Genomic DNA, 25,055 nt, shown 5'->3' with positions numbered 1-25,055 from the left:
TAGATTGGAAGACTTAATATTTTTAAATGTCCATACTACCTAAAGCATTCTACAGATTCAGTCCTATCCCTATCAACATGGCAATGGCATTTTTCACAGAAGTAGAAAAAACAATCCTCAAATTTATATGGAATCACAAAAGACCTAAATAGCCAAAGAAGTCTTGAGCAAAAAGAACAAAGCTGGAACCATCACATTTCCTGATTTCAAAATACACTAGACATTTAATAGTCATCAAAACAGCATGGTATGGACATTTAAAAAGACATATAGACCAACAGAACAGAATAGAATATTTAGAACAAAATCCACATATTTATGGGCAACTGATTATCAACAAAGTTGCCAAGAGCATACAATGGAGAAAAGAGTTTCTCCAGTAAATGGTGTTGGAAAAACCTGGATATCCACATACAGAAGAATAAAATTGGAAACTTATCTCCCACCGTATGCAAAAATCAATTCAAAATGAATTACAGACTTAATTGTAAGACCAGAAACTGTAAAATTACTAGAAAAAAGCAGGGGGAAAGCTTCTTGATATTGTATGGGAAATCATTTTTTAGATATGACCCCCAAAGCGCAGACAACAAAAGCAAAAATAGACAAACGGAATTACATCAAACTAAAAAACATGTACAACTGCAAAGGAAACAACAGAGTGAAGAGACAACCTGTAGAATTCGAGAATATCACATGACTTCAAAAAACTTTTGGAAAAATGGAATTAAAAGATTAAAATATATTACTTCTCAACATAAGCTCCACCAAGTTTAAGATACCTTTGTGATACTAGCCATTTAGCCTATTCATAAAGAACTGAGGAATTTAGCCATGTCAATGCAAGCTTTTTCACATTTCACATTAACTGAGGAAAAAATAGGTGCCCTTTACAGATTTTTTTTTAAGATTAGGAAACAAAAAGAAGTCAGAAGGGGCCAAATCAGGTCTGTAAGGTAGATGCCTAATGATTTCCCATTGAAATTCACAAAATTACTTTTGTTTGATGAGAGGAATGAGCAGGAACATTGTTGTGGTGGAGATGGACACTGGTGAAGCCTTCCAGGAGTTTTTCTGTGGCTTTCTGAAAACACTCTCATAATAAGCAGACATTATCATTCTTTGGCCCTCCAGAAAATCACCAAGCAAAATGCCTTGAGCATCCCAAAAAACTGTTGCTAAGATCTCTACTCTTCACAGAGCCATTTTTGCTTTGACTAGACTTCCACTTCTTGGTAGTCATTGCTTTTATTGTAATTTCTCTTTGGGATGATACTGGTAAAGCCATGTTCATCTCCTGTTACAATTCTTTGAAGAAATGCTTCAGGGTTTTGATCCCACTTGTTTAAAATGTCCAATGAAAGCACTGATCTGGGCACAATGGTTTTGGCATCCATTGAGTGGAAAATTTGCTCCACTTTAATTTTTCAGTCAGATTTACATAAGCAGAACAAATTGAGATGTCTGTGGTGTTGGCTATTATTTGTACTATTAATCATCAGTCCTCTTCAATTAGGACACAAATGATTGATTTTTTTCCTCACAAGTTGTTGTGTACAGCCTGCTGCTACAGGTTTCATTTTCAACATCATTTCATCCCTTTTTTATTTTTTAACAACATAATGAGTTTATATTTCATATAGTACTTCTCACCATGGGGATGTTACTCAATTAATATAAAGTTTTTTAACATTAAATCTCTTCTCCATTTCAATGTCGATATAAAGTGTTTTTTGTTTTTTTTTTTAAGAAAACCAAGTACCACATGTTCTCACTTACAAGTGGAAGCTAAATGATGAGAACTCATGAACACAAAGAATGGAACAATAGACACTGGGGTCCACTTGAGGATGGAGAGTGGGAGGAGGGAGAGGAGCAGAAAATACAACTATTGGATACTGGGCTTAATACCTGGGTAATTAAATTGTCTGTACAACAAACTCCGATGACATGAGTTTACCTACGTAACAAGCCTTCACATGTACCCCGAACCTAAAATAAAAGTTTAAAACAATAAATAAATAAAGGATTTTTTTTATATTAACTCTTTTCTCCATTTTAATGTTAGATACGCTGAATGCGCTTTTCTAAATTTTTTTTTCTCCAGAGATAAAAGCATCTATGTTTGGCTATTTGATATCTAAATACAATATTAACTTGGGCAATAACAAAACAAAAGTCAAATGAAAATATGGAGAAAAGACTCCTTAATGATTTAGGAGGCAGAGATTATAACTGAAGAGTGGTGATTTCTTAGGATTCTGGGCAAGAACTTCCTTCTTCCTATTTCATGTCCTTTTTTTTTTTTTTTTTTCTGAAGACAGGGTCTTACTCTGTCAACAAGGCTGTACTGCAGTGGCATGATCACTCCCACGTCAGCCTCTCAAGTAGCTGGGACTAACTACAGACACATGCCACCATGCCCAGCTTAGAGAATTCTAAAACCATGAAATATTACTTACATAAATTTCAGCCATCTTACTTCTTGAACCCCCTTTCTAGCCAGAAAATACAAATTATAGGCTGCATTTTTCAGTGCATTATTTATTGTAAGGAAAACAATTTTTCTAATTTGCATATCAATTAGTTCTCATTTTATAGGAAACAAATAATAATGTGGAACTCCCCTATTTACTGTTTCTTATAAACTTTCAAACACCAAAGCTCAAGTTTAGCCTCACTAGTACAAAGGTTTTCAGGGCAAAGTTTGATTCGGGATGCCTTTCAAAGTCACATCTGTCCATTTCTCTTTTGTGCACATACCCCCAAGCAAGCACAGATGACTGCAATGCCAAGAATCACACGTAACAAGAGAGTGATTGCATCTCTGGCTTCTATTGCTTCAACAAAATGCAGCAACAAAAGCAGTAAAATGAGGACTAAGAGCTATTGTGTTGAAACAGAAGTCATGATGGTGGGATCTTGATGGCTGAAGTCTGCAAAGAAACAGTATATATACAATTCTATCTGACTGGAAATGTTCCCTTCCTGGAGCTCTGGATGCTGAGGCTAAGGGGTTCCACTTGACACTGCCTTCCAGGAAGCAATCATTACAGGAATCTGGTTCCGTTTTTTTTTTTTTTTTTTTTTTTTTTTTTGACAAAGAGGAAGTATATCTTTATTGGAAATATAATAAAGAGAAGTCATGCATTATATTAAAAAATAATTTCCATACTTTTTTCTCTAATAAAAATATACATTTAAAAAGCTTTATAAAAAAATGGATAAACATAAGAAAATAAAAACAATCCATATTCCTCCTCATAATTCCAACACTAGTGATGGACATTGTTAATGTTTTGGTATAGACCCTTCCAGAGGCACAGTAGAAATATTTTGTTTTTAAAAAATTGGTATTGTATTGTACATGTGGGTTTATTTTTTATTATTTTATTGTACTTTAGGTTCTGGGGTACATGTGCAGATCAGGCAGGATTGTTGCATAGGTACATACATGGCAAGGTGCATCCCCCTATCACCTATATCTGGCATTTCTCCCCATGTTATCCCTCTCAACCCTCCTTACCTTTTTAAAAGGAGTTATCCATTTGAAAATTGCTGATTTCCTTGGGGCATTATCTCCATTAACTAACTTACTTTCGTCTCTCTCTTTCTTTCTTACAAGGAAATCTAATGTACAGTTTGGTAACTATAGTTAATACTGCATTGTATACTTGAAATGTGCTGAGAGTAGATATTAAATGTTCTCACTACACACACAAAAAAAATGGTAACTCAGACAACCGGACCTCAGAGTAATCAAACAGTTGCTAAGGGAAGTTGCACTCTAGAGAAGTATTCCAGCTCATAAAGGAAAAGTAAAATGACACAATTAGAATACTATTATTATACAAACACCGATGAAATAAAGAATCTAGGCAATGATCACTGATGGCTGCTAATATCACAGCCATCAGTGAAAACAACTAAAAAAGCAAAACAACTAACATACAAAACCCTTCATGGAAGTACACCACACCACCTATGAAATATTTCTGCAAAAAAATCTGGTAAGAGCTTTTACAATCTTAATTACTAATTTACAGGAAATACAGAGAACACAGAAAAAATAAACATATTAAGGAATGGGGACACCAAAATTCAAAATGCAGGAAACTACCTGACTTCTTTAACAAATACATAGCAAGAAAAAAAAGGAAAAAACCTATGGATTCAACTAGACATAAGAGACACCTCAATCAATCACAATACACAGTCCTGGACAAATCAATTGTATTAGATTTTATAAGATAGTCAGTGAAATTTGAATACTGTGTGTTTGATGATTACTAATAAAATTCTGTTGTAATGACATGTGAGGAAACACTGGAAACTATGTGAGGTGATAGATATGATAATTAACTTGATTGTGGTAATCATTTCACAGTGTATATATATATATATATATATATCTCAAAACATCATGTTGTACACTATTAAATATATAAAATTTTCATTTGTCAATTATATCTCAATGAAACTTAAGGGGAAAAGAAGAAAACAGTAGGAGGTCTTCTTACAGCAAAAAGGAAAGAGTGAACTTCTCAAGTGTTTATCAGCTACATCTTACAGCAAAAGGAAATCAGTGAGCTTCTCAAGTGTTTATCAGCCACAGAAATGTCTGATGTTGCTATAGGTCAGTAGTGTCAAGGAATACAGGAAAATTAAAAAAAATCATTCAGAATTAAGAATATGACTAAGGTTTGGAAAGTAGAGCATTTTTCTCCCAGGGAAAAAAATCTGCAAAGTCTTTGTGGTCAATAAATGTAACCCTAAAGCATTTTGAGTTGAACTTATTTATATTAATATGCAATTCTTCTTTGTAGAACACTAATTTGTTACAGTGAAATTTCTGTATACCTTTTCTCAAAAGCCAAGTTCAGCATAATATACGTCCAAATAGTTAGATAGGACTTTAAGAGCTAAACACAGTTTAAATTCCGCCAGGACAATGGAGCCTACTAACAAATTATCTAGATTGTGAAGGAAATTTCTATATCAACAGCCTCTCTCATCTATTTATCCCTGCCTTCTACCAGGAGCAGACATAGGAGCTCAATACTCCAAGACTCACAAAAGAGGAGGAGAAGGAGGGAAAAATGGTATTTTATTAAATAAACAAACAAACAAAAAACCTCTTAAACATATTATTTCCAAACCTTGCATTCAGATTTTGAAAATCTGAAATTTTATATTTATAAAGGTCTCAGAGAATTTGTCATTTAACACATTGCAGCAAATACACTGACAATTCACAGTAAAGTGAGCTGAAGGAATCTCAATTTCATTCATAATTACAGCAGCTTTCTTTTAACCTGTGGTATCTCTAAGGGAACATGATCAAAAGAGTATGGCAGAAAGCAAGGAGAGTAGGAGCTATTTATGAACTTAGCAAAAGAAAAGGCAGAAGGGTGATAAAAACGCAGAAAGGTCTTGAACCGAGATGTTAACAAAAATCAAGGAAAATATATGAGCTTTTTAAATGATACCCATTACCATTCTTTACGTTTAATATTGTTCTAGGCTTCAATTTCAACAAAATTCTAATATACTACAGCATTTTGATATTATACCATTTGTGGAAAATGAGGTTTTTACTTTTAGACTGAATGGGTACTTCCAAATTATATATAACCTTTAGTCTAAGATATTCACTGTTCTCAAAAGAGTTGAGCCAGTAGAATGTGTACTCATTTTCAATGACCTCCTTCTGGTATAAAATCTACAGAAAAGAGTGCTCAATTAGCAGCTATTCATCTCTGATTGTATCACCAACTGCTGCCAACAGGTTTTTTAACACATGGATATAAAGCATGAAGTAATTATTCCAAAGGGTCAGGCGCAGTGGCTTACACCTGTAATTCCAACACTTTGGGAAGCTGACGTGGGAGGATAACTTTAGGTCAGAGTTTGAGACCACTGTGGTTGATATAGTGAGGCCCCGTCTCTACAAAAAGATTTTTAAAAATTGTTCGAAATATTGAAAGATGTAGATGTTTGTTTTTATGACATTTTATTTGGGAAGTTAGTAAGTAATCCATGCTTGATCTGACTATGATAAATTTTAGAATAAACTAGTGGAATGGCCACAAGAGAGTCCATCTGCAATAAATAGCAAACAGCACCTAAAGATAGCAGCAGCAGTTACCGTTTGTTAAGAAGTTTCTATTTCCCAGGCATGTTACTGAATACTCTATAAGACATGCATTATCATATTTAAACCCCACAACAATTCTAAATAAAGTATCACAATATTTAACAATTCAACATTAATGTCATAGATGAGAACAAAGTCTGACAGTTGGTCTACTACTAGAAAAACTATTTACTGTGCTACAATTCCTACAGTTAATAATATTGATAATTATTTTTGCCTCTTTTAAAACATTAAAATATGATAATTCCTTTTAAGGCATTTGTGAATATTCCACCAGGTTACTTTTAATTCCCAAAAGATGTGGAAGAAAAAATGAAGCAGAAAGATTAAAATAATATGTAATTACTAGCGCTAAAATTAACGTTTTTCCTATTTTCTTAAATATTATTCTAGTGATGTGAACACAAAAGACTCATAATATACTAGCGCAATATAAATTTGTTATTTATTTAGATTTTTATGAAAATACCACTGTGGGTCACATTATATTCCAACAAATACAGCCATTAAGATATGCTACCTTATAATATGGATGTCTCATCATTATATTTTCTTTTCATGAGATTCTTTAGAAAATGATAACAGATAAAAAGTCAACAACCAATGGCATATGTGCAAATAACCTACGAGTCATGCCACGTCAAGCCTCAGCCTGCTGTTATGACCAGTTCCTGGAGAACATTTATTTTTATGACTCCTAACTCACCCTTATTCTTATCATAAACTCCAAGCTCACCTCCAGTCTTAAGCTTCCAGAAGCCATCCATGGCACCAGTATCATTTTTTTTTTACTTTTTGGACTTCCCTATTCCTGACTTCTTGGCATTATAGTCTTTTGATACATTGATGCCATAAACTTTGTGAGTGCTCTACTCCCAAATACAGGAATACAACTCCAGCCTGTTCTATTAGGAATAGTTCTTTATATAGAGTTTGATCAATCTTCGGGCTCTAAATTATATAACTTATTTGCATCAGCGTTTTGCTAGTGATAGATATGCCTGTGAGTACTATAATCTGAGTGCCCAGATTTGTATTTATTTTCTTAAATGACAAGCATCATAGTTACAATACTTAGTCTATAGTTAAAAGAATCATAGGAGTATCTCCAAATAACTAGAACTAACCCTGCACTCAGCAAGGATAAACATTTAGTGAATTGATTTGATATATTTTACTCCATGATATATATATATTTTTTGAGACAGAGTCTCTTTCTGTCGCCCAGGCTGGAGTGCAACGTCATGCGATCCTCCTACCTTGGCCTCCCAAAGTGCTGGGATTATAGGCGTGAGCCACCATGCCCAGCCTACTCTATGATCTTCTGATATTCAAAGCACTACATCTTATGTGACATTGCCACAAAAATACAATTTTCACATATGCTCATTTAACTAACAATTATTGAGTATCTACTGTGTGTCAGAATCTGTGCTGGGTCTAGGTTTTCAGTGAAAGACAGGGTTCTTGCACAGTTCCTATACTTTTGTATAATTTTCTTGAAATTTCCAGATTAAGCACAAGACTCCAAATCTTAGCATAGTACTCAGCATACAGCGTTAAATACTTAATTGACTGATATTAAAATGACGAAATTCATCTAAAACTAGTAATTTTAGCCAATACTACTCCCAATCACACCTCCACCTTATACTCTGGTACCAGAGTATAATAAGTACCAAGACAGCAATAAGTACCAAAGCAACAACAACAAAGTTTTCTATACTCCTGATAGAGATATAAAGGAGGAATGGGGAAAAGGGAGTAAGTTCTCATATTAAGAAAAGAACACTGGCCAGGAGTGGTGGCTCACACCTGTAATCCCAGCACGTAGGGAGACCGAGGCAGGTGGATTGCCTGAGCTCAGGAGTTTGAGACCAGCATGGGAAATGTGGTGAAACACCCTCTCTACCAAAGATAGAAAAAATTAGCCAAGCATAGTGGCACATGCCTGTGGTCCCAGCTACTTGGGAGGCTGAGGTCAGAGGATCACTTGACCCCAGGAGAAAGAGGTTGCAGTGAGCAGAGATCATGCCACTGAACTCCAGCCTGGGTGACAGAGAGATACCCTGTTTTGTTTTGTTTTTTTAACTTTTTTAAATTGCATTTTAGGTTTTGGGGTACATGTGGAGAACATGCAAAATTGTTGCATAGGTACACACATGGCAGTGTGATTTGCTGCCTTCCTCCCCTTCACCTATATCTGGCATTTCTCCCCATGCTATCTCTCCCCACCTCCCCACGCCCTGCTGTCCCTCCCCTATTTCCCCCCAATAGACCCCAGTGTATAGTGCTTCCCTCCCTGTGTCCTTGTGTTCTCATTGTTCAACACCCGCCTATGAGTGAGAACATGCGGTGTTTGATTTTCTGTTCTTGTGTCAGTTTGCTGAGAATGATGGGTTTCCAGGTTCATCCATGTCCCTACAAAGGACATGAATCAGGACATAGGCACAGGCAAGGACTTCATGACCAAAACACCAAAAGCATTGGCAACAAAAGCCAAAATAGACAAATGGGACCTAATCAAACTCCACAGCTTCTGCACGGCAAAAGAAACAGTCATTAGAGTGATTCGGCAACCAACAGAATGGGAAAAAATTTTTGCAGTTTACCCATCTGACAAAGGGCGGATATCCAGAATTTACAAAGAACTAAAACAGATTTACAAGAAATAAACAAGCCCATTCAAAAGTGGGCGAAGGATATGAACAGACACTTTACAAAAGAAGACATACATGAGGCCAAGAAATATATGAAAAAATGCTCATCACCACTGGTCATTAGAGAAATGCAGATCAAAACTACACTGAGATACTACCTCACGCCAGTTAGAATGGCGATCATTAAAACATCTGGATACCCTGTTTAAAAAAAAAAAGAAAGAAAGAAAAAGAAGAAAACACATTTTTCTATGAACTATGAACTGGCAATGTGTAAGAATAATAAACAATACATGTTAAAAGAGTAAATAAACATAGCATATTGGCTTCTGAAGTCAGAGAAGGTTTAAACTGCCCAGGTACTCTACAGTAAATATTAACTGACATCTATGATAATATTCCTGAATTTACATTCATTTTTTATGTTACCTAAGCCAGAAAGAACTTTCTTCATATTTATTTTTCTTCTGGGTTTCTGCTCCAAAGTTGTAACAGAGTTCATGAAGATATGAAATCTGGAATAAAAAAAAATGCATTAGATTCATGATTTCCTTAAACCCCAACACACTTTGGGAGGCCGAGGTGGCAGTGAGCAATGACCGTGCCACTACACCCCAGCCTAGGAGACAGAGCAAAACTCCATCTCAAAAAACAAACAAACAAAAACATACTTAATGTGTCCCATACATCAAAATAAGCTTCCTTGTCAAAACCTCTCAATTTGTATAAGGATAAACTGCAAAATATTCAGGTTGGGGAATTAGTTATGTATGAAAAAGTATTACAATAAATTACCAATAGAAGTTAAAAGATCCTTTGTAACAGGAAATGAGAGACCCAATAATTGCCCAGCCAAAGGGCAGGCTAAAACCCTGCTTTTTGTTGCCAGATCCAGTTAAAGGCACTAAAGCAGGAAGAATATTTAAAGACAAAAAATCCCTATTGATGAGGAGTGAGGGGAAAATGAATGGTTTTTTTTTTTTTTTTCCAAAATTGAGACAACTTTAAAAATTCTGAAGTTCTATAATGTGTCTAAAGCACTATCCAGTCAAAAGACTTATTTAGAAATAATTAGTTTCATGGACACTTTTGAGCAACAACAATTATTTTCTTTAGATAAATTACCATTGAGATGAAAGTAGGAACAAGTACGTGAGTGGTGCCATAGGAATCGGCATCTCAGTCCCTGCATTAATGCCATGTTTTACCTAATTTTCATCTCTCAGAATACTGGGAAACTGCATAGGAGAAATTTTAATTCTAATAATTTATCCAAATATCCCCACAGTGTTTATAGAAGTCATCTATCTAGAAATTGATTATACCCATATAAAAAGTATTTCATAAATTTTACCCGAATAAGACTACAGAAACAGATCCTCAACGAGGAATCCAAGATATGAAGCATAAGTAATGTGTAAAGACCTGTCTTGCTTAAAAAAAGCTTCCCTTTGAATTACAGTACATTAAGATGGCAGAAGTTCAATATGCATGTCTGAGCACATCAGACCTACTATATATTTGAGTCTAAAATAAATAAGCCAAGCACGGTGGCACACGCCTGTAATCTGAGCACTTTGAGAGCCCAAGGCAGGTGGATTGCTTGAGGCCAGGAGTTCAAGACCACCCTGGCCAAAATGGTGAAACCCCCATCTCTACTAAAAATGCAAAAATTATCCCAGCATGCTGTCAGGTGCTTGTAATCCCAGCTACTCAGGAGGCTGAGGCAGGAGAATCCCTTGAACCCAGGAAGCAGAGGTTGCAGTGAGCCAAGATCATGCCACTGCACTCCAGCCTGGGTGACAGAGTGAGACTCTGTCTCAAAAAAAAAAAAAAGAAAAGAAAACAGAAAGAAAGAATAAATATGACCAAGTATTTAATAGCACTACAGGGTGACTATGGTCAATAATAATTAAATTATAAATTTTAAGCTGGGCACAGTGGCTCAAGCTTGAAATCCCAGCACTTTGGGAGGCCAAGGTGGGTAGATCACTTGAGGTTAGGAGTTTGAGACCAGCCTGGCCAACATGATGAAACCCTGTCTCTACTAAAAATACAAAACTTAGTTGGGTGTGGTGTCGGGCACCCATAATCCCAGCTACTCAGGAGGCTGAGGCAGGAGAATCGCTTGAACCTAGGAGGCAGAGATTGCAGTGAGCCGAGATTGCGCCACTGCACTCCAGCCTGGGCAACAGAGAGAGACTCCATCTCAAAATTATTATTATTATTGTTATCATATAAATAATACACATTTTAAAATAACTAACATAGTATAACTGGATTGTTTGTAACACAAAGGATAAATGCGTAAAGGGACAGATACTCCATTTTCCATGACATGATTATTATCAACTGCATGCATATATCAAAACATCTTATGTACCCCATAAATATATACACCTACCATATACCCACAAAAGTAAAAGTTTTATATTTAAAAAAAGTAAAAAAAAAAATTGCAACACATTTCTCAATAGTCACATTAGAAACTAGATGAGAATCTAACTAATGTTTTCAAAATGCTCAGCAAAAATTATTTCCAAGTCCAAATTTTATATCCAGTGAAAGCATAAATTATGATGGTACAATAAAAATACGTTTAGACATGCAAACTCTTCTAACGATTTTCATTCCGTGCAACCATTCTCAAGAAACTACTGAAGGATATGCCCCACAATATTTAGGGAGCAAAATCAGAAAAAGAAAGACATAAAATTCAAGAAACAGGGTTACAATCTAAGAGGGAGTTGAAAGGAATTCCGAAGTCAATGGAGGAGGAAAATCTCAAAACGATAACTGTACGGGATGCTTACACAACAATCTGTAGATTAGAGAAGATTAGAAACTGACAGCTATTTCTTTAAGCAAGTGAAACCAATAAAATAACTAATACATTCTAACATATTGAAAAGAAGTTTACATAATTAGGGAAGAAATAATACCGAGTACATGAAATACTAAGTAATCAGGAAAACCAATACAATTAACTACAGGGAAAAACAAACTTTTGTGCAAGAAAAGAAAAGTTATCGGCCGGGCGCAGTGGCTCACGCTTGTAATCCCAGCACTTTGGGAGGCCGAGGCGGGTGGATCACGAGGTCAAGAGATCGAGACCATCCTGGTCAACAAGGTGAAAACCCGTCTCTACTAAAAAATACAAAAAATTAGCTGGGCATGGTGGCGCGTGCCTGTAATCCCAGCTACTCAGGAGGCTGAGGCAGAATTGCCTGAACCCAGGAGGCGGAGGTTGCGGTGAGCTGAGATCGCGCCATTGCACTCCAGCCTGAGTAACAAGAGTGAAACTCCGTCTCAAAAAAAAAAAAAAAAAAAAAGTTATCATAGTACTTTATATGATTCAACTACGATAGTATTTATATAAACACTGGAGTGTAAACACTAAATATTAATCTAACCAAAGTTATGATATAACTATATAGAGATGATCGAGTGACAAGAAGTGAGCATACGTGTTAGGGGTAGAGGGAAAAAGAAAAGGAACTAAATTCATCTTCTAAAATCAGAAGTCAATATATAATATCTAAAAGTAAAAAATCAAGCAGCAGTATAAGAACACTATGTAGAGAACCTTCCTGCTGCCGCGTTCGCACCCCACTGCTCCAGCCTCTGGGGCGCATTCCAGCTTTTCAGCCTGCGACCAGCAGAGAAAAAGAATTACATATTTTTTTTGCCCCGTACATACCTTGAGGCGAGCAAAAAAATTAAATTTTAACCATGAGGGAAATCGTGCACATCCAGGCCGGTCAGTGTGGCAACCAGATCGGTGCCAAGTTCTGGGAGGTGATCAGTGATGAACATGGCATTGACCCCACTGGCACCTACCACGGGGACAGCCTGCAGCTGGACCACATCTCCGTGTACTACAATGAAGCCACAGGTGGCAAATATGTTCCTCGTGCCATCCTGGTGGATCTAGAGCCTGGGACCATGGACTCTGTTCGCTCAGGTCCTTTTGGCCAGATCTTTAGACCAGACAACTGTTTTTGGTCAGTCTGGGGCAGGCAACAACTGGGCGAAAGGCCACTACACAGAAGGGGCCAAGCTGGTTGATTCTGTCCTGGATGTGGTCCGCAAGGAAGCCAAGAACTGTGACTGCCTTCAGGGCTTCCAGCTGACCCACTCACTGGGCGGGGGCACAGGCTCTGGAATGGGCACTCTCCTTATCAGCAAGATCTGAGAAGAGTACCCTGATCACACTTTACAAAAGAAGACATACATGAGGCCAACAAACATAAAAAAATGCTCATCATCACTGGTCATTAGAGAAATGCAAATCAAAACTACATTGAGATATCACCTCACGCCAGTTAGAATGGCGATGATTAAAAAATCTGGAGACAACAGATGCTGAAGAGGATGTGGAGAAATAGGAACACTTTTAAACTGTTGGTGGGAGTGTAAATTAGTTCAACCATTGTGGAAGACAGTGTGGCGATTCCTCAAGGACCTAGACATAGAAATTCCATTTGACCCAGCAATCCCATTACTGGGTATATACCCAAAGGATTATAAATCATTCTACTATAAGGACACATGCACACGAATGTTCATTGCAGCACTGTTTACAATAGCAAAGACATGGAACCAACCCAAATGCCCATCAATGATAGACTGGACAGGGAAAATGTGGCACATATACACCTTGGAATACTATGCAGCCATCAAAAACGATGAGTTCGTGTCCTTTGTAGGGACATGGATGAAGCTGGAAACCATCATTCTCAGCAAACTGACACAAGAACAGAAAATCAAACACTGCATGTTCTCACTCATAGGTTGGTATTGAACAATGAGAACACATGGATACAGGGAGGGGAGTATCACACACTGGGGAAATAGGGGAGGGACAGTGGGGTGTGGGGAGATGGGGAGAAATGCCAGATACAGGTGATGGGGAGGAAGGCAGCAAATCACACTGCCATGTGTATACCTATGCAACAATCTTGCATGTTCTTCACATGTAACCCAAAACCTAAAATGCAATAAAAAAATTAAAAATTAAAAATAAAGAACACTATGTAGATGTATGGAGATAAATACAAAAAGAGCCAACTAAAATAACTGAAAGTAGCTGTTATGTGAAATAAAAATTATAAGTCGGGATGGGTACTGGTGATCTTGGTTTTTCAGGGGTTTTTTGTTCTGTTTTTTGAGATAGAATCTTGCTCTGTCACCCAGGCTGGAGTGCCTAGTGCGTTCTGAACTCACTGTAACCTCTGCCTCCCAGGTTCAACCCATTCTTGTGCCTCAACCACTCAAATAGCTACAATTACAGGCACCTGCCACCAAGACTGCCTAAGTTTTCATAGGTACTGGTGATTTTGTAACAAGAACTGTAAACTTATTTTACTCTTTATTTATTTATTTATTTTTTATTGCATTTTAGGTTTTGGGGTACATGTGAAGAACATGCAAGATTGTTACATAGGTTCACACATGGCAGTGTGGTTTGCTGCCTTCCTCCCCATCACCTATATCTGGCATTTCTCACCATATCATCCCTCCCCAACTCCCCAACCCCCACTGTCCCTCCCCTATTCCCCCCCCACAGACCCCAGTGTGTGATACTCCCCTCCTCCCTGTGTCCATGTGTTCTTATTGTTCAACACCTGCCTATGAGTGAGAACATGCAGTGTTTAATTTTCTGTGCTTGTGTGAGTTTGTTGCGAATGATGGTTTCCAGTTTCATCCATGTCCCTACAAAGGACACAAACTCATCATTTTTTATGGCTGCATAGTATTCCATGGTGTATATGTGCCACATTTTCCCTGTCCAATCTATCATTAATGGGCATTTGGGTTGGTTCCAAGTCTTTGCTATTGTACTCTTTAAACTATGTATAGATACACACAGATAAAAATAAAAATTACATGTAACAAGTAGGCATTAAAAAGTAAACCCCATTCTTTAAAAAATAACAGTGACAACGTAGGTAAAAATCAGCACTAATATTTGTTAGAATGAATCACAAATGTTCTAATGGCTACAAAAAGAGCCTCAAAACATGAACAAATCTGGCCAATTTTTTCATATACTGTAAATATTTAGTTTAAAAGTATATGACTCACTTAAAATTTATGGAACATGTCATTACAAAAATTCCAATGAGTCATTTTTAAGGCTCAAATGATTTTGAGTTTGGGATGAAACTAGATAATCTTAAGTGATTAGGCTTTCCCAAATAAATAAAGCAGTGGGCAGAAAGGTCTGCAGAAAGCAATTATATGCCTACTAGCCCATAACAGGCAGAAAACTGAATTTTACATCAAGAGGAGTAATTAATTTATGTGCCAAGAGATTGGATTTTACTACAGAGAGAAAGGTACAGAATATTTACACATTATCTTTCAAATATTTGGCTACAAAATGGTAAATCTGAATAGGCAAGATAGAATAAAAGAATTGTAATAAAGAGTAAGCAGCCTAGACCTCATTTAGAAGCTTCGTGTCCCACAGAGCAGCAATGAAACCTAGTTAAATCTTGAATGAATTACTTCAAAGGGTTTCAGAGATAAATTGTCCATTTTCTTTTTGTAAATAAAAGCTTCATAATGAAGTAAAACTCTATACAGAAGATAAATTCTAGAAGAAACTGAAGATAGAAACGAAAGATAAAAAAAGGCAAGCCAAAGCCTACAAACTACTCAAAATAAAATTCTGATTAACAGGAGAAAGAGGTAAAGAATTATGTAAATAAGCTGCTACCAGAGATTTTTATTATAAAAAATACATACATAGGTACACATACCCTCTGTGCTATGGCTCAGGGCTTCTCTAAATTGAGGACTAGGAATTTTTATAATGAAGTGATCTTTGAGACCATGTTGTCATACACTCTCACTTTATAGATGAGGATACTGATTTTCAGAGCAGTGAAATGTCTCACAACTAGCCATACTAGTGAGTAACTCCTCCTACAAGGCTGTATGGAGATCATGAACATTGTCTTGAGTAATTAATTATATGAGTTTCAAATATCAAAGAAAGAATCCTTATGTTCTACTTATAAAAGTAAGTATATGCAAACATTTTTAAAAATAAATGTTCAAAATATAAGAATTTTTTAACTCTCACTAAATACGGAAGCTCCATTAAATAAAACATCACTGTGTCCCAGTTATTCCAGTTAATAAATTTTTTACTATACACTTGTAGAAGCTGGACACTAAATCATTACAGTAGTTCCCCCCATCCATGGTAACCACCTCCCAGCATGGCTTCAGTTATCCAAGGAAAGAAGGGTGAGTATAATAAAAAAAGTATTTTGAAAGAAAGAGACCACATTCACATAACTTTTATTACAGGATATTGTTATAATTATTTTATTTTATTAGTAGTATTATTCATTTTTTTCAGTGTCTAATTTATAAATTAAAATTATCATAAGTATGTATATATAGGAAAAAACATAGTATATAGGATTTGGTATTATCCCCAGTTTCAGTTATCCACTGGACATCTTGGAACATGTCCTCCATGGATAAGAGGGGACTACTGCATTGCTATCCATTTCGTTGTTTAACTTCACATCTCTGTCAAGCTTCTACAAGTGCTGTGTGGCATATATTTACTTTAAAATAGAAGTTAATTAAGTTTGACTTGCTTAAGAGTATGTTTTCTTGGTTTTGATTCTTTAGGACTTCATAAAATCATCTTAATAGGATTAAATACATCTTTCTAAAATTTTATTTAACTTTTTATTTCCATAGGTTATTGGAGAACAGGTGGTGTTTAGTTACATTAGCAAGTTCTTTGATGGTGATTTGTGAGATTTTTGTGCACCTATCACCTGAGCAGTATAAACTGCACCCAATTTGTAGTCTTCTATCCCTCCTCCCCTTCCCACCCTTTCCTTGAGTCCCCAAAGTCCACTGTGTCATTTTTATGCCTTTGCATCCTCATAGCTTAGCTCCCACTTATGAGTGAGAAAATACAATGTTTGGTTTTCCATTCCTGAGTTACTTCGATTAGTGACTGGTATCCATTCTTTACGTACTTTCTCTTCCTATAGCAGTGGTCACTTGAATAACAAGCATTTTAAAAAATTATTTTTATAGTTCTATAATTCTCCAGGGGGATGGAGATTCTGAGGACTGAGTGGTCTCCCTGGTAAGATTCTATGCGATCATTCTAATATAAGAAAGTATTCTCATGCCTGTAATCCCAGCACTTTGGGAGGCTGAGGCAGGCAGATCACTTGAGGTCAGGAGTTTGAGACCAGCCTGGCCAACATGGTGAAACCTCAGCTCTACTAAAACTACAAAAATTAGCCAGGAATGGTGGTGCATGCCTGTAATCCCAGCTACTCGGGAGGCCGAGGCAGGAAAATCGCTTGAACCTGGGAGGCGGTAGTTGCAGTAAGCCAACATCACACCATTGCACTCCACCCTGGGTGACAGAGTGAGTGAGACTCTGTCTCCAAAAAAAGGGTGTTATTCTTCCACCCAGGAGATGAGCATGTAGATTCAGAGCCCAAATAGGGTGAGAGAACACAGACATGAAATAATGGTAAGGCAAAGGGAGTCAGAGCAGTGGGAAGAGGGTAACCACCCAGGGAGAGAAACCCAAAATGAAGAGTCAGAGTATGAGCATGCAGAAGAGGACGTCCTCATAGTGAATAGAGTGGCAGAGAACATGGGAGATTGGTAACATACAGGGATACTAGTTAAATACATAAATATATTAAGGATAATTGAAGCCAAGTTTTTTGTTATTGGAGAAGAGAATTAGAAATATGGAAAATTAGGATGAATATTTTGTTGTTGGATTGAAATAGAAGATATCATGGTTTTCAGTATATTAGAGATGACAGATGATAGACAGATAGATAAATAAGATAGATAATATAGATAAATGTAATGGACATGTATGAGTGTGTATATATATGTATACATATGCTCTTTCCATTGAGAGGGTCTGCAAGAGCAGTGATATCCCAAAAGCAGTAAGGATGCGTAATGCCCAGATCTTGGCTTCTAAATAAGATTTTCTACTAAAATAAATAAGGACTCCTGAGATAAATAGCTAATTTCATGGCTTGATCAAGAAAGCACACACGTGCCTGTAGTCCAGCTACTCAGAAGGCTGAGGTGGGAAGATCGCTTGAGCCCGGGAAATCGAGGCTGCAGTGAGCTAAAAATACAAAAATTACCTGGGCATGGTGGGGCACGCCTGTAATGCCAGCTACTCGGGAGGCTGAGGCAGGAGAATTGCTTGAACCTGGAAGTCAGTAGTTGCAGTTAGCCAAGATCATGCCACTGCACTCCAGCCTCAGTGACTCAGTCTGGGTGACAGAGTGAGTGAGATCACATCACTACACTCTAGCCTGCGTGACAGAGTGAGACCTTGTCTCAAGAAAGGAAAAAGGAAAAAGCAAAGGAAAGTAAAATGGAGGAAAGGAAAGGAAAGGGGAAAGGGCAAAGGGGAAAGGGGAAAAAGGAAAGGAAATACAAAATAAGCCTGGAATATTTTATTGTGCCCAAAAACACATAGAAGTCAAGTAACACCAGCAACTTGGCAGACTAAGAGATCACAGCCCTAGTGTCTCCATAAAAGCAATGATTTAAAACTATACACAGGCCGAAACAGTTCTCAGAGAGCTCCAGAGCCTGTAATCCCAGCACTTTGGAAGGCTGAGGTGGGCGGATTGCTTAAACCCAGGAGTTCAAATCCAGATTGGACAACATGGTGAAACCCCATCTCTACAAAAAAATACAAAAATTATCCAGGTGTGCTGGGGTCTCAGCTACACAGAGGGAGTTAGGGCCGGCTGAGGTAGGAGGATCACTTGAGCCCGCGAGGTTGAAGCTGCAGTGAGTCATTTTTGTACCACTGCACTCCAGTCTGGGTGACAAAACGAGACCTTGTCTCAGAGAAAAAAAAAAAAAGAGGAAGCTGAAGCAAATCTGAGGATAACCACATAGAATACAGTAGGAAGAACAGAACAGTTTTATTTTGCCTGCATCACTCCATCCCCTAGGCCAGGATAGTTCAATATCTGAAGGTATTCCTTCAGCTATGAGTTCCAAAGTGAAGGAAAAGGAGAACAGGAAAATTCCAGAAGGCTTCCACTGAGGACTATTTCAGCCTTCACAGTGGAGGACCCTCCACAGTCTTTTCCCAAAGTGGACCTCAGCTGCTGGAGCCACCTAAAGCCCACACCAATGCACTTACCTGGAGCCTGTGCTACTGTGCACCCCCTCCAGGTGATGCCAAGAATCCCCCTTTGAGCTGGTGGCAACACCCACTCCCTGGTCCCACACCACCACATACCTCTTGGATTAGCATTCCCATATGCATCCAGGACTAGCACCACCACACATCTCACCAACCTAGCACACCTGCACACATCCACAGGTGAAGATTTTTCCCTACTAAAACCAGTCTATAAAGTCTGAAAGAGGTTACTACTTTTAAATTCTTAGAAACATACAGCCTAACAACACTGAACCAAGAAGAAAGAGAAACAATAGACCAATAAAAAATAAAGAGATTGAATCAATAATCAAAAAACTCCTCCAGAAAAAAAAATCCCAGTACTAAATGGCTTCACTGGTGTATTCTACCAAACATTCATAGAATTAAAATAAACTCTTCTCAAACTCTTCCAAAAAATGAAGAGGGAATATTTCCGAGTTCATTTTATGAAATCAGCATTACTCTGATACCAAAGCAAAACAAGGACACCAGAGGAAAAGAAAACTGCAGTCCAATTTCCCTGATGAATATAGATGCAAAAATCGTCAATAAAATAAGCATGGTTTAACACGTGAAAATCACCGTGATATATACTATATTAACAAAATGAAAGATTAAAATCACATGATTATCTCAATAGATGCAGAAAAAGCATTTGAAAAAATTCAACATTCATTAAACATGAACACTCTCAACAAAATAGGTATGCAAGGAACATTAACTCAATACAAAAGGCCATAAATGAAATACCACAGCTAACATCACAATTGATGGGGGAAAAAAAAGCTTTTCCTTCAAGATCTAGTACAAGGCAAGGAAGCCCACCCCTCAACACTTCTATTCCACAAAGTACTAAAAGTCCCAGCAACAGCAACTAGGCAAGAAAAAGAAAAAAAAAAAAATCCAAATGAGAAGGAAGGGTAAAATCATCTGTGCTTGAAAAGACATGTTCATATATTTTGAGAATCCTAAAAATTCAACAAAAAAGAAGTTAGAACTAATAAATAAAATCATCAAAGTAACAGGATACCAAATCAACATACAAGTACCAGTGACGTTTCTATACACTAACAACAAACTATTCAAGAGGAAGCTTAAGAAAACAATAAATTTACAATAGCAACAAAAAATAAAATACTTAGCAATAAACTTAAAGAGGTGAAGATTTCTACAGTGAAAATTATAAAACATTAGTGAAGGACATTAGAGACCACATAGATAAATGGAAAGACATCCCACATTCACAGATTGGAATAATTAACATTGTTAAAATGTCCATACTACCCAAAAGGATCTACAGATTCAATGTATTACTATCAAAATCCTAATGGCATTCTTTATAGATAGGAAAAATAATCCTAAAATTCATATAAAATCATAAAAGAATCCAAATAGCCAAAAAAAATCTTGCACAAGTACAAACCTAGGGGCATCACATTTCCTCATTTCAAAATATATTACAAAGCTATAGTAATCAAAACAGTTTGGTACTGGAATAAAAACAGACATATACACTAATGGAACAGAATAGAAGAGCCAGAAATAAATCCACACATTCACAGGCAACTGATCTTCAACATGAGTGCCAAGAACACACAATGAAGAAAGGACAGTCTCTTCAGTAAAGAGTGTTGATGGATATCAACATGCACAATAATGAAATTGAACCCTTATATCACACTATATACAAAAATCAACTCAGAATAAGTTACAGACTTTGTATTAGGCCGTTCTTGCATTGCCATAAAGAAATACTTGAGACTGGGTAATTTATAAAGAAAAGAGGTTTAATTGGCTCATGGTTCTGCAGACTGTACAAGAATGGCACCAACATCTTCTCAGCTTCTGATGAGTGCTTCCAGAGACTTATAATCATGGCCAGCTTCTGGTGAGGGCCTCAGGAGGGCAAACAGGAACCAGCATGTCACATGGCAAGAACGAGAGCAAGATAGTGGCAGGGTGGGAGCACGGAATAGCCAGCATGTCACATGGTGAGAACAGGAGCAAGACAGTGAGGGGGGAGGTGCCACACACTTTTTTAAACAACCAGATCTCATGTGAACTCAGTGAGAACTCACTATTGTGAGGTCAGCATGAAGATACTCATAAGGGATCCACCACCAAGATCCAATCACCTCCCACCAGGGCCCACCTCGAACATTGGACATTACACTTCGACATGAGATTTGGAGTGACAAATATCCAAACCATATCAGACTTCATACCTGAAATCATAAAACTTCTAAAAGAAAACAAGGGAAAACCTTCTTGACATTGGTCTTGGCAATGAGTTTTTGTATATGACTCTAACAACACGGGCACCAAAACCAAAAATAAACAAGTGGGATTACATCAGACTAAAATGCTTCTGCACAGCAAAGAAACTCCATCAACAGAGTGAAAAAGTATCCTACAAAATGAGACAAAATATTTGCAAACTATATATCTGATGAGGAATTAATGTGCAAGATATGTAAGGGACTCATACAACTCTATAGCACAAACAAACCAAAAAAACAGATAGCTCAATTTAAAAATGGGCAAATGATCTGAATAGACCTTTCATCAAAGAAAATATACAAATGGCCAACAGGTGTATGAAAAAGTGTTCAACATTACTAATTGATATGGTTGGGCTCTGTGTTCCCACCCAAATCTCATGTTGAATTGTAATCCCCAACGCTGGGGGAGAGGCCTAGTGGGAGGTGATTGGATCATGAGGGTGGATTTCCCCCTTGCTATTCTCATGATAATGAGTTCTAATGAGATTTAGTTTGAAATTGAGTAACACTTCCCCCTTCATTCTCTTTTTCTCCTGCTCCAGCCATGTAGGATGTGCCAGCTTCCCCTTCACCTTCTGCCCTGATTGTAAGTTCCCAGAGATTCCCCTAAGCTATGCTTGCTGTACAGCCTGTGGAATCATGAGCCAAACAAACCTCTTTTCTTTATAAATTACCCAGTCTCTGGTAGTTCTTTATACCAATGTGAGAACGGACTAATACACTAATCAACAGAGAAATTCAAATCAACACCATGACAGGACATCACCTCATACCTGTTTATATGGCTATTACTAAAAAGTCAAAAGATAATGTGTCATTGAGGAATGGAGAATAGGGAGCCCTTGTACACTGTTGCCAATGTAAATTTGTACAACTATTATGCAAAATAGTAGGAAGGTTACTAAAAAAAATAATAAAACTACCATATGATATAGCCATTTCACTTCTAAGTACAGTCATCTCTCAGTATCTGCTGGGGATTTGTTCCAGGACCCTCTATGGATACCAAAATCCACAGATACTCAAGTCCCTTATATAAAATGGCATAGTATTTGCATATAACCTACAAACATCCTCATATACTTTACATCATCTCTAGATTACTTATAATATCTAATACAATGAATATTCTATGGAAATAATTGTTGTACTGCATTATTTAGGGAATAATGTAAATAATACAGTATAATAACTGTATTTGGTAGGGATAGGAAAGTAGTAGGAAAAAGTATATACATGTTCAGGACAGCTGCAACCATCCTTTTTTCCCAAGTATTTTCAATCCCCAGCTGGTTGAATACATGGATGTGGAAACCAGGGTCACAGAGGGCTAACTGTATGTATGCAAAGGAACTCAAGTCAGGATTTTGAGATATCTGCATTCACATACTCATTGCAGCATTATTCACAATACTCAAGATACGGAAACAACCTAAATATCTGTTAATGGATAAATGGATAAAGAAAATGTGGTATGGATACACACACACACATTTTGTGTGTGTGTGTATATATATATATATATTAGCCTTATGTAGTTATACAGTTTTATACATATATATATATACACACACACACACACACACGTATATATTAGCCTTAGTTTGTGTCACTATAAAGGAATACCTGAGGAAGAGTATTTTTTTTCCACATTTTCCATCACTCTTAGGGTAATTTATTTTAAAAAGGTTTATTTCATTAACGGTTTTACAGGCTGTACAAGGTGGTGCCAGTATCTGCTTCTGATGAGGGCTTCAGGCTGCTTCCACTCATGGTGGAAGGCAAAGAGAAGCTGACCTGTGCAGAAATCACATGGCTAGATAGTGGAAGCAAGAGAGACAGCAGAGGGAGACACCAGGCTCTTCTAAATAACCAGCTCTAGCAGGAACTAATAGAGAGAACTCATTCAATACCATAAGGACTGCAACAAGCCATTCATGAGACATCTGCCTTCATGATACAAACACCTCCCACTACGCCCCACCTCCAACATTAGAGATGAAATTTCAACATGAGATTTGGTTGGCTGGGGGGCTGGGGGGCCAAACATTGAAACCTTAATGAAAGCCTTAAAAGAAAATTGTCTCATTTGAAACAATATGGATAAATCTGGATGACATTATGCTAAGTGAAATAAGCCAGGCACTGAAAAGCAAATACCGTATAACCTCATTTATATGTGAAATGAAAAAGTCAAACTTACAGAAGCAGAGAATAAAATGGTGGCTGCCAGGGGCTCAGGGGAAGGGCAAATAGGGTGATGTTATATATAGTGTACAAGGTTTCAGATATACAAGATGAATACGTTCTAGAGATCTAATGCACAGCATGGTGACTATAGTTAATAACACTGCATTGTGCATTGTTTACCTGAATTTTTCTAAGAGACTACATCTTAAGTGTTCACACCACAAAAAAATGTTAACTATGTAAGGTGATTAATATGTTTATTACCTTTATCACAGCGATCATTCCAAAATGTGTATGTATATCAAAACATCAAGTTGTGCACCTTAAATGCATACTAATTTTTATTTGTCAATTCTACCAAGATAAATATTTCAAAAAAAGACAAGTTGAGGCTGGAAACTGAAAGGACACAAATAGATCACCAGGCTAGTGAATCACTCTACCGTCCCAAAAAAGACATAGAAATCAGCTTAAAGGGTCTCTTAATGGCCAAATGTAGAAAGAGATAAGCATCGAAATAGTGTTTTAGACTGAGCACAGTGGCTCACACCTATAATCCCCGCACTTTGGGAGGTCAAGGAAGGCAGATCACTTGAAGTCAGGAGTTCGAGACCAGCCTGGCCAACATGGTGAAATCCTGTCTTTACTAAATACATACATATATATATATACACACACACACATACACATACACACAAAAATTAGCCAGGCATAGTGGCTCATGCCCGCATGCCTGTAGTCCCAGCTACTCGGGAGGGTAAGGGAGGAGAATCACTTGAATCCAAGAGATGGAGGTTGCAGTGAGCCAAGATCATGCCACTGCACTCCAGCCTGGGCGACAGAGCGAGACTCTATCACAAAAAGAAAAAAAGTAAAAATAAATAAATAGTGTTTTAGTTTTGGGTAAGATAAAGTTAAGTATGCACCACCCTTCATCTTCCACTGATTGGAACAATAAACCTGGACAGAATGCATCTAGCTATTTGAGGCCTCAAAAGGTAATAGCAGAAGGCGAATAAAGGAAGAACACTGGAATTCAAATTAACACCAAACTGGTGGTAAGTTTACCATTCTTTTCCTCTAATATCCCCTGGCTTAAACTTAATGTATCCAGAAACTCAGAAGCGAATGCTGTGGTACAGACTTAGGGTGCTTATCTACATCTGGCTTGAGTTGCTCAGAGAAAGTGCAAATATTCCATTTTGGTTTTTGTTTCATCTTTCTTCCATTCTCTTGTGCCCAGGCCCTAGGCAATCCCATGGTGGCAACAGCAGTGGTAGCTAGGGGAAACCACAATGCTCAAAAATTTGAGAGAGGAAAACCTTACTCTCCATTCAGTGCAGCCACAGATCCCACAGGATGGGGCGAACTCCCACTGCGTTTTTTCCTGTCTGTGTCTTCCTACTGCTTGGCCTCAGTCACAGTGCAACTGCAGATCATGGATAGTTACTGGTTAGAGGACTGAAAAGGGTAGCTCAGAGAACCAGAACCAAGAAGACCAGAGAGAGAGAGAGAGAGAGAGCGAGAGAGAGAGAAAGAGAGAGGGAGCT

The 25,055-nt window shown here is 37.4% G+C and overlaps 1 protein-coding gene and 1 pseudogene across 1 annotated transcript in view; both read right to left on the bottom strand.

Annotated features, from left to right (window-relative positions):
• Positions 1-2,730: 2,730 nt before the first annotated feature.
• Positions 2,731-2,910, bottom strand: LOC135271559 (small integral membrane protein 30-like; annotated as a pseudogene).
• Positions 2,911-9,242: 6,332 nt separating this feature from the next.
• Positions 9,243-25,055, bottom strand: part of LOC135271543 (testis-expressed protein 11-like) — a 34,609-nt gene continuing 18,796 nt past the window's right edge. The window contains exon 4 of the mRNA XM_064368971.1: positions 9,243-9,332. Coding sequence (XP_064225041.1) covers positions 9,243-9,332 — 90 coding nt within the window. The remainder of the gene's footprint in view (positions 9,333-25,055) is intronic.

Source organism: Aotus nancymaae, unplaced genomic scaffold (genome assembly GCF_030222135.1).
Source record: "Aotus nancymaae isolate 86718 unplaced genomic scaffold, 86718_ANA_hifiasm-v0.15.2.pri h1tg000081l, whole genome shotgun sequence".
In the NCBI taxonomy this organism is placed as follows: Eukaryota; Metazoa; Chordata; class Mammalia; order Primates; family Aotidae; genus Aotus; species Aotus nancymaae.
The sequence above is the reverse complement of the archived record's forward strand: the minus strand, read 5'-3'. Positions and strand labels throughout refer to the sequence as shown.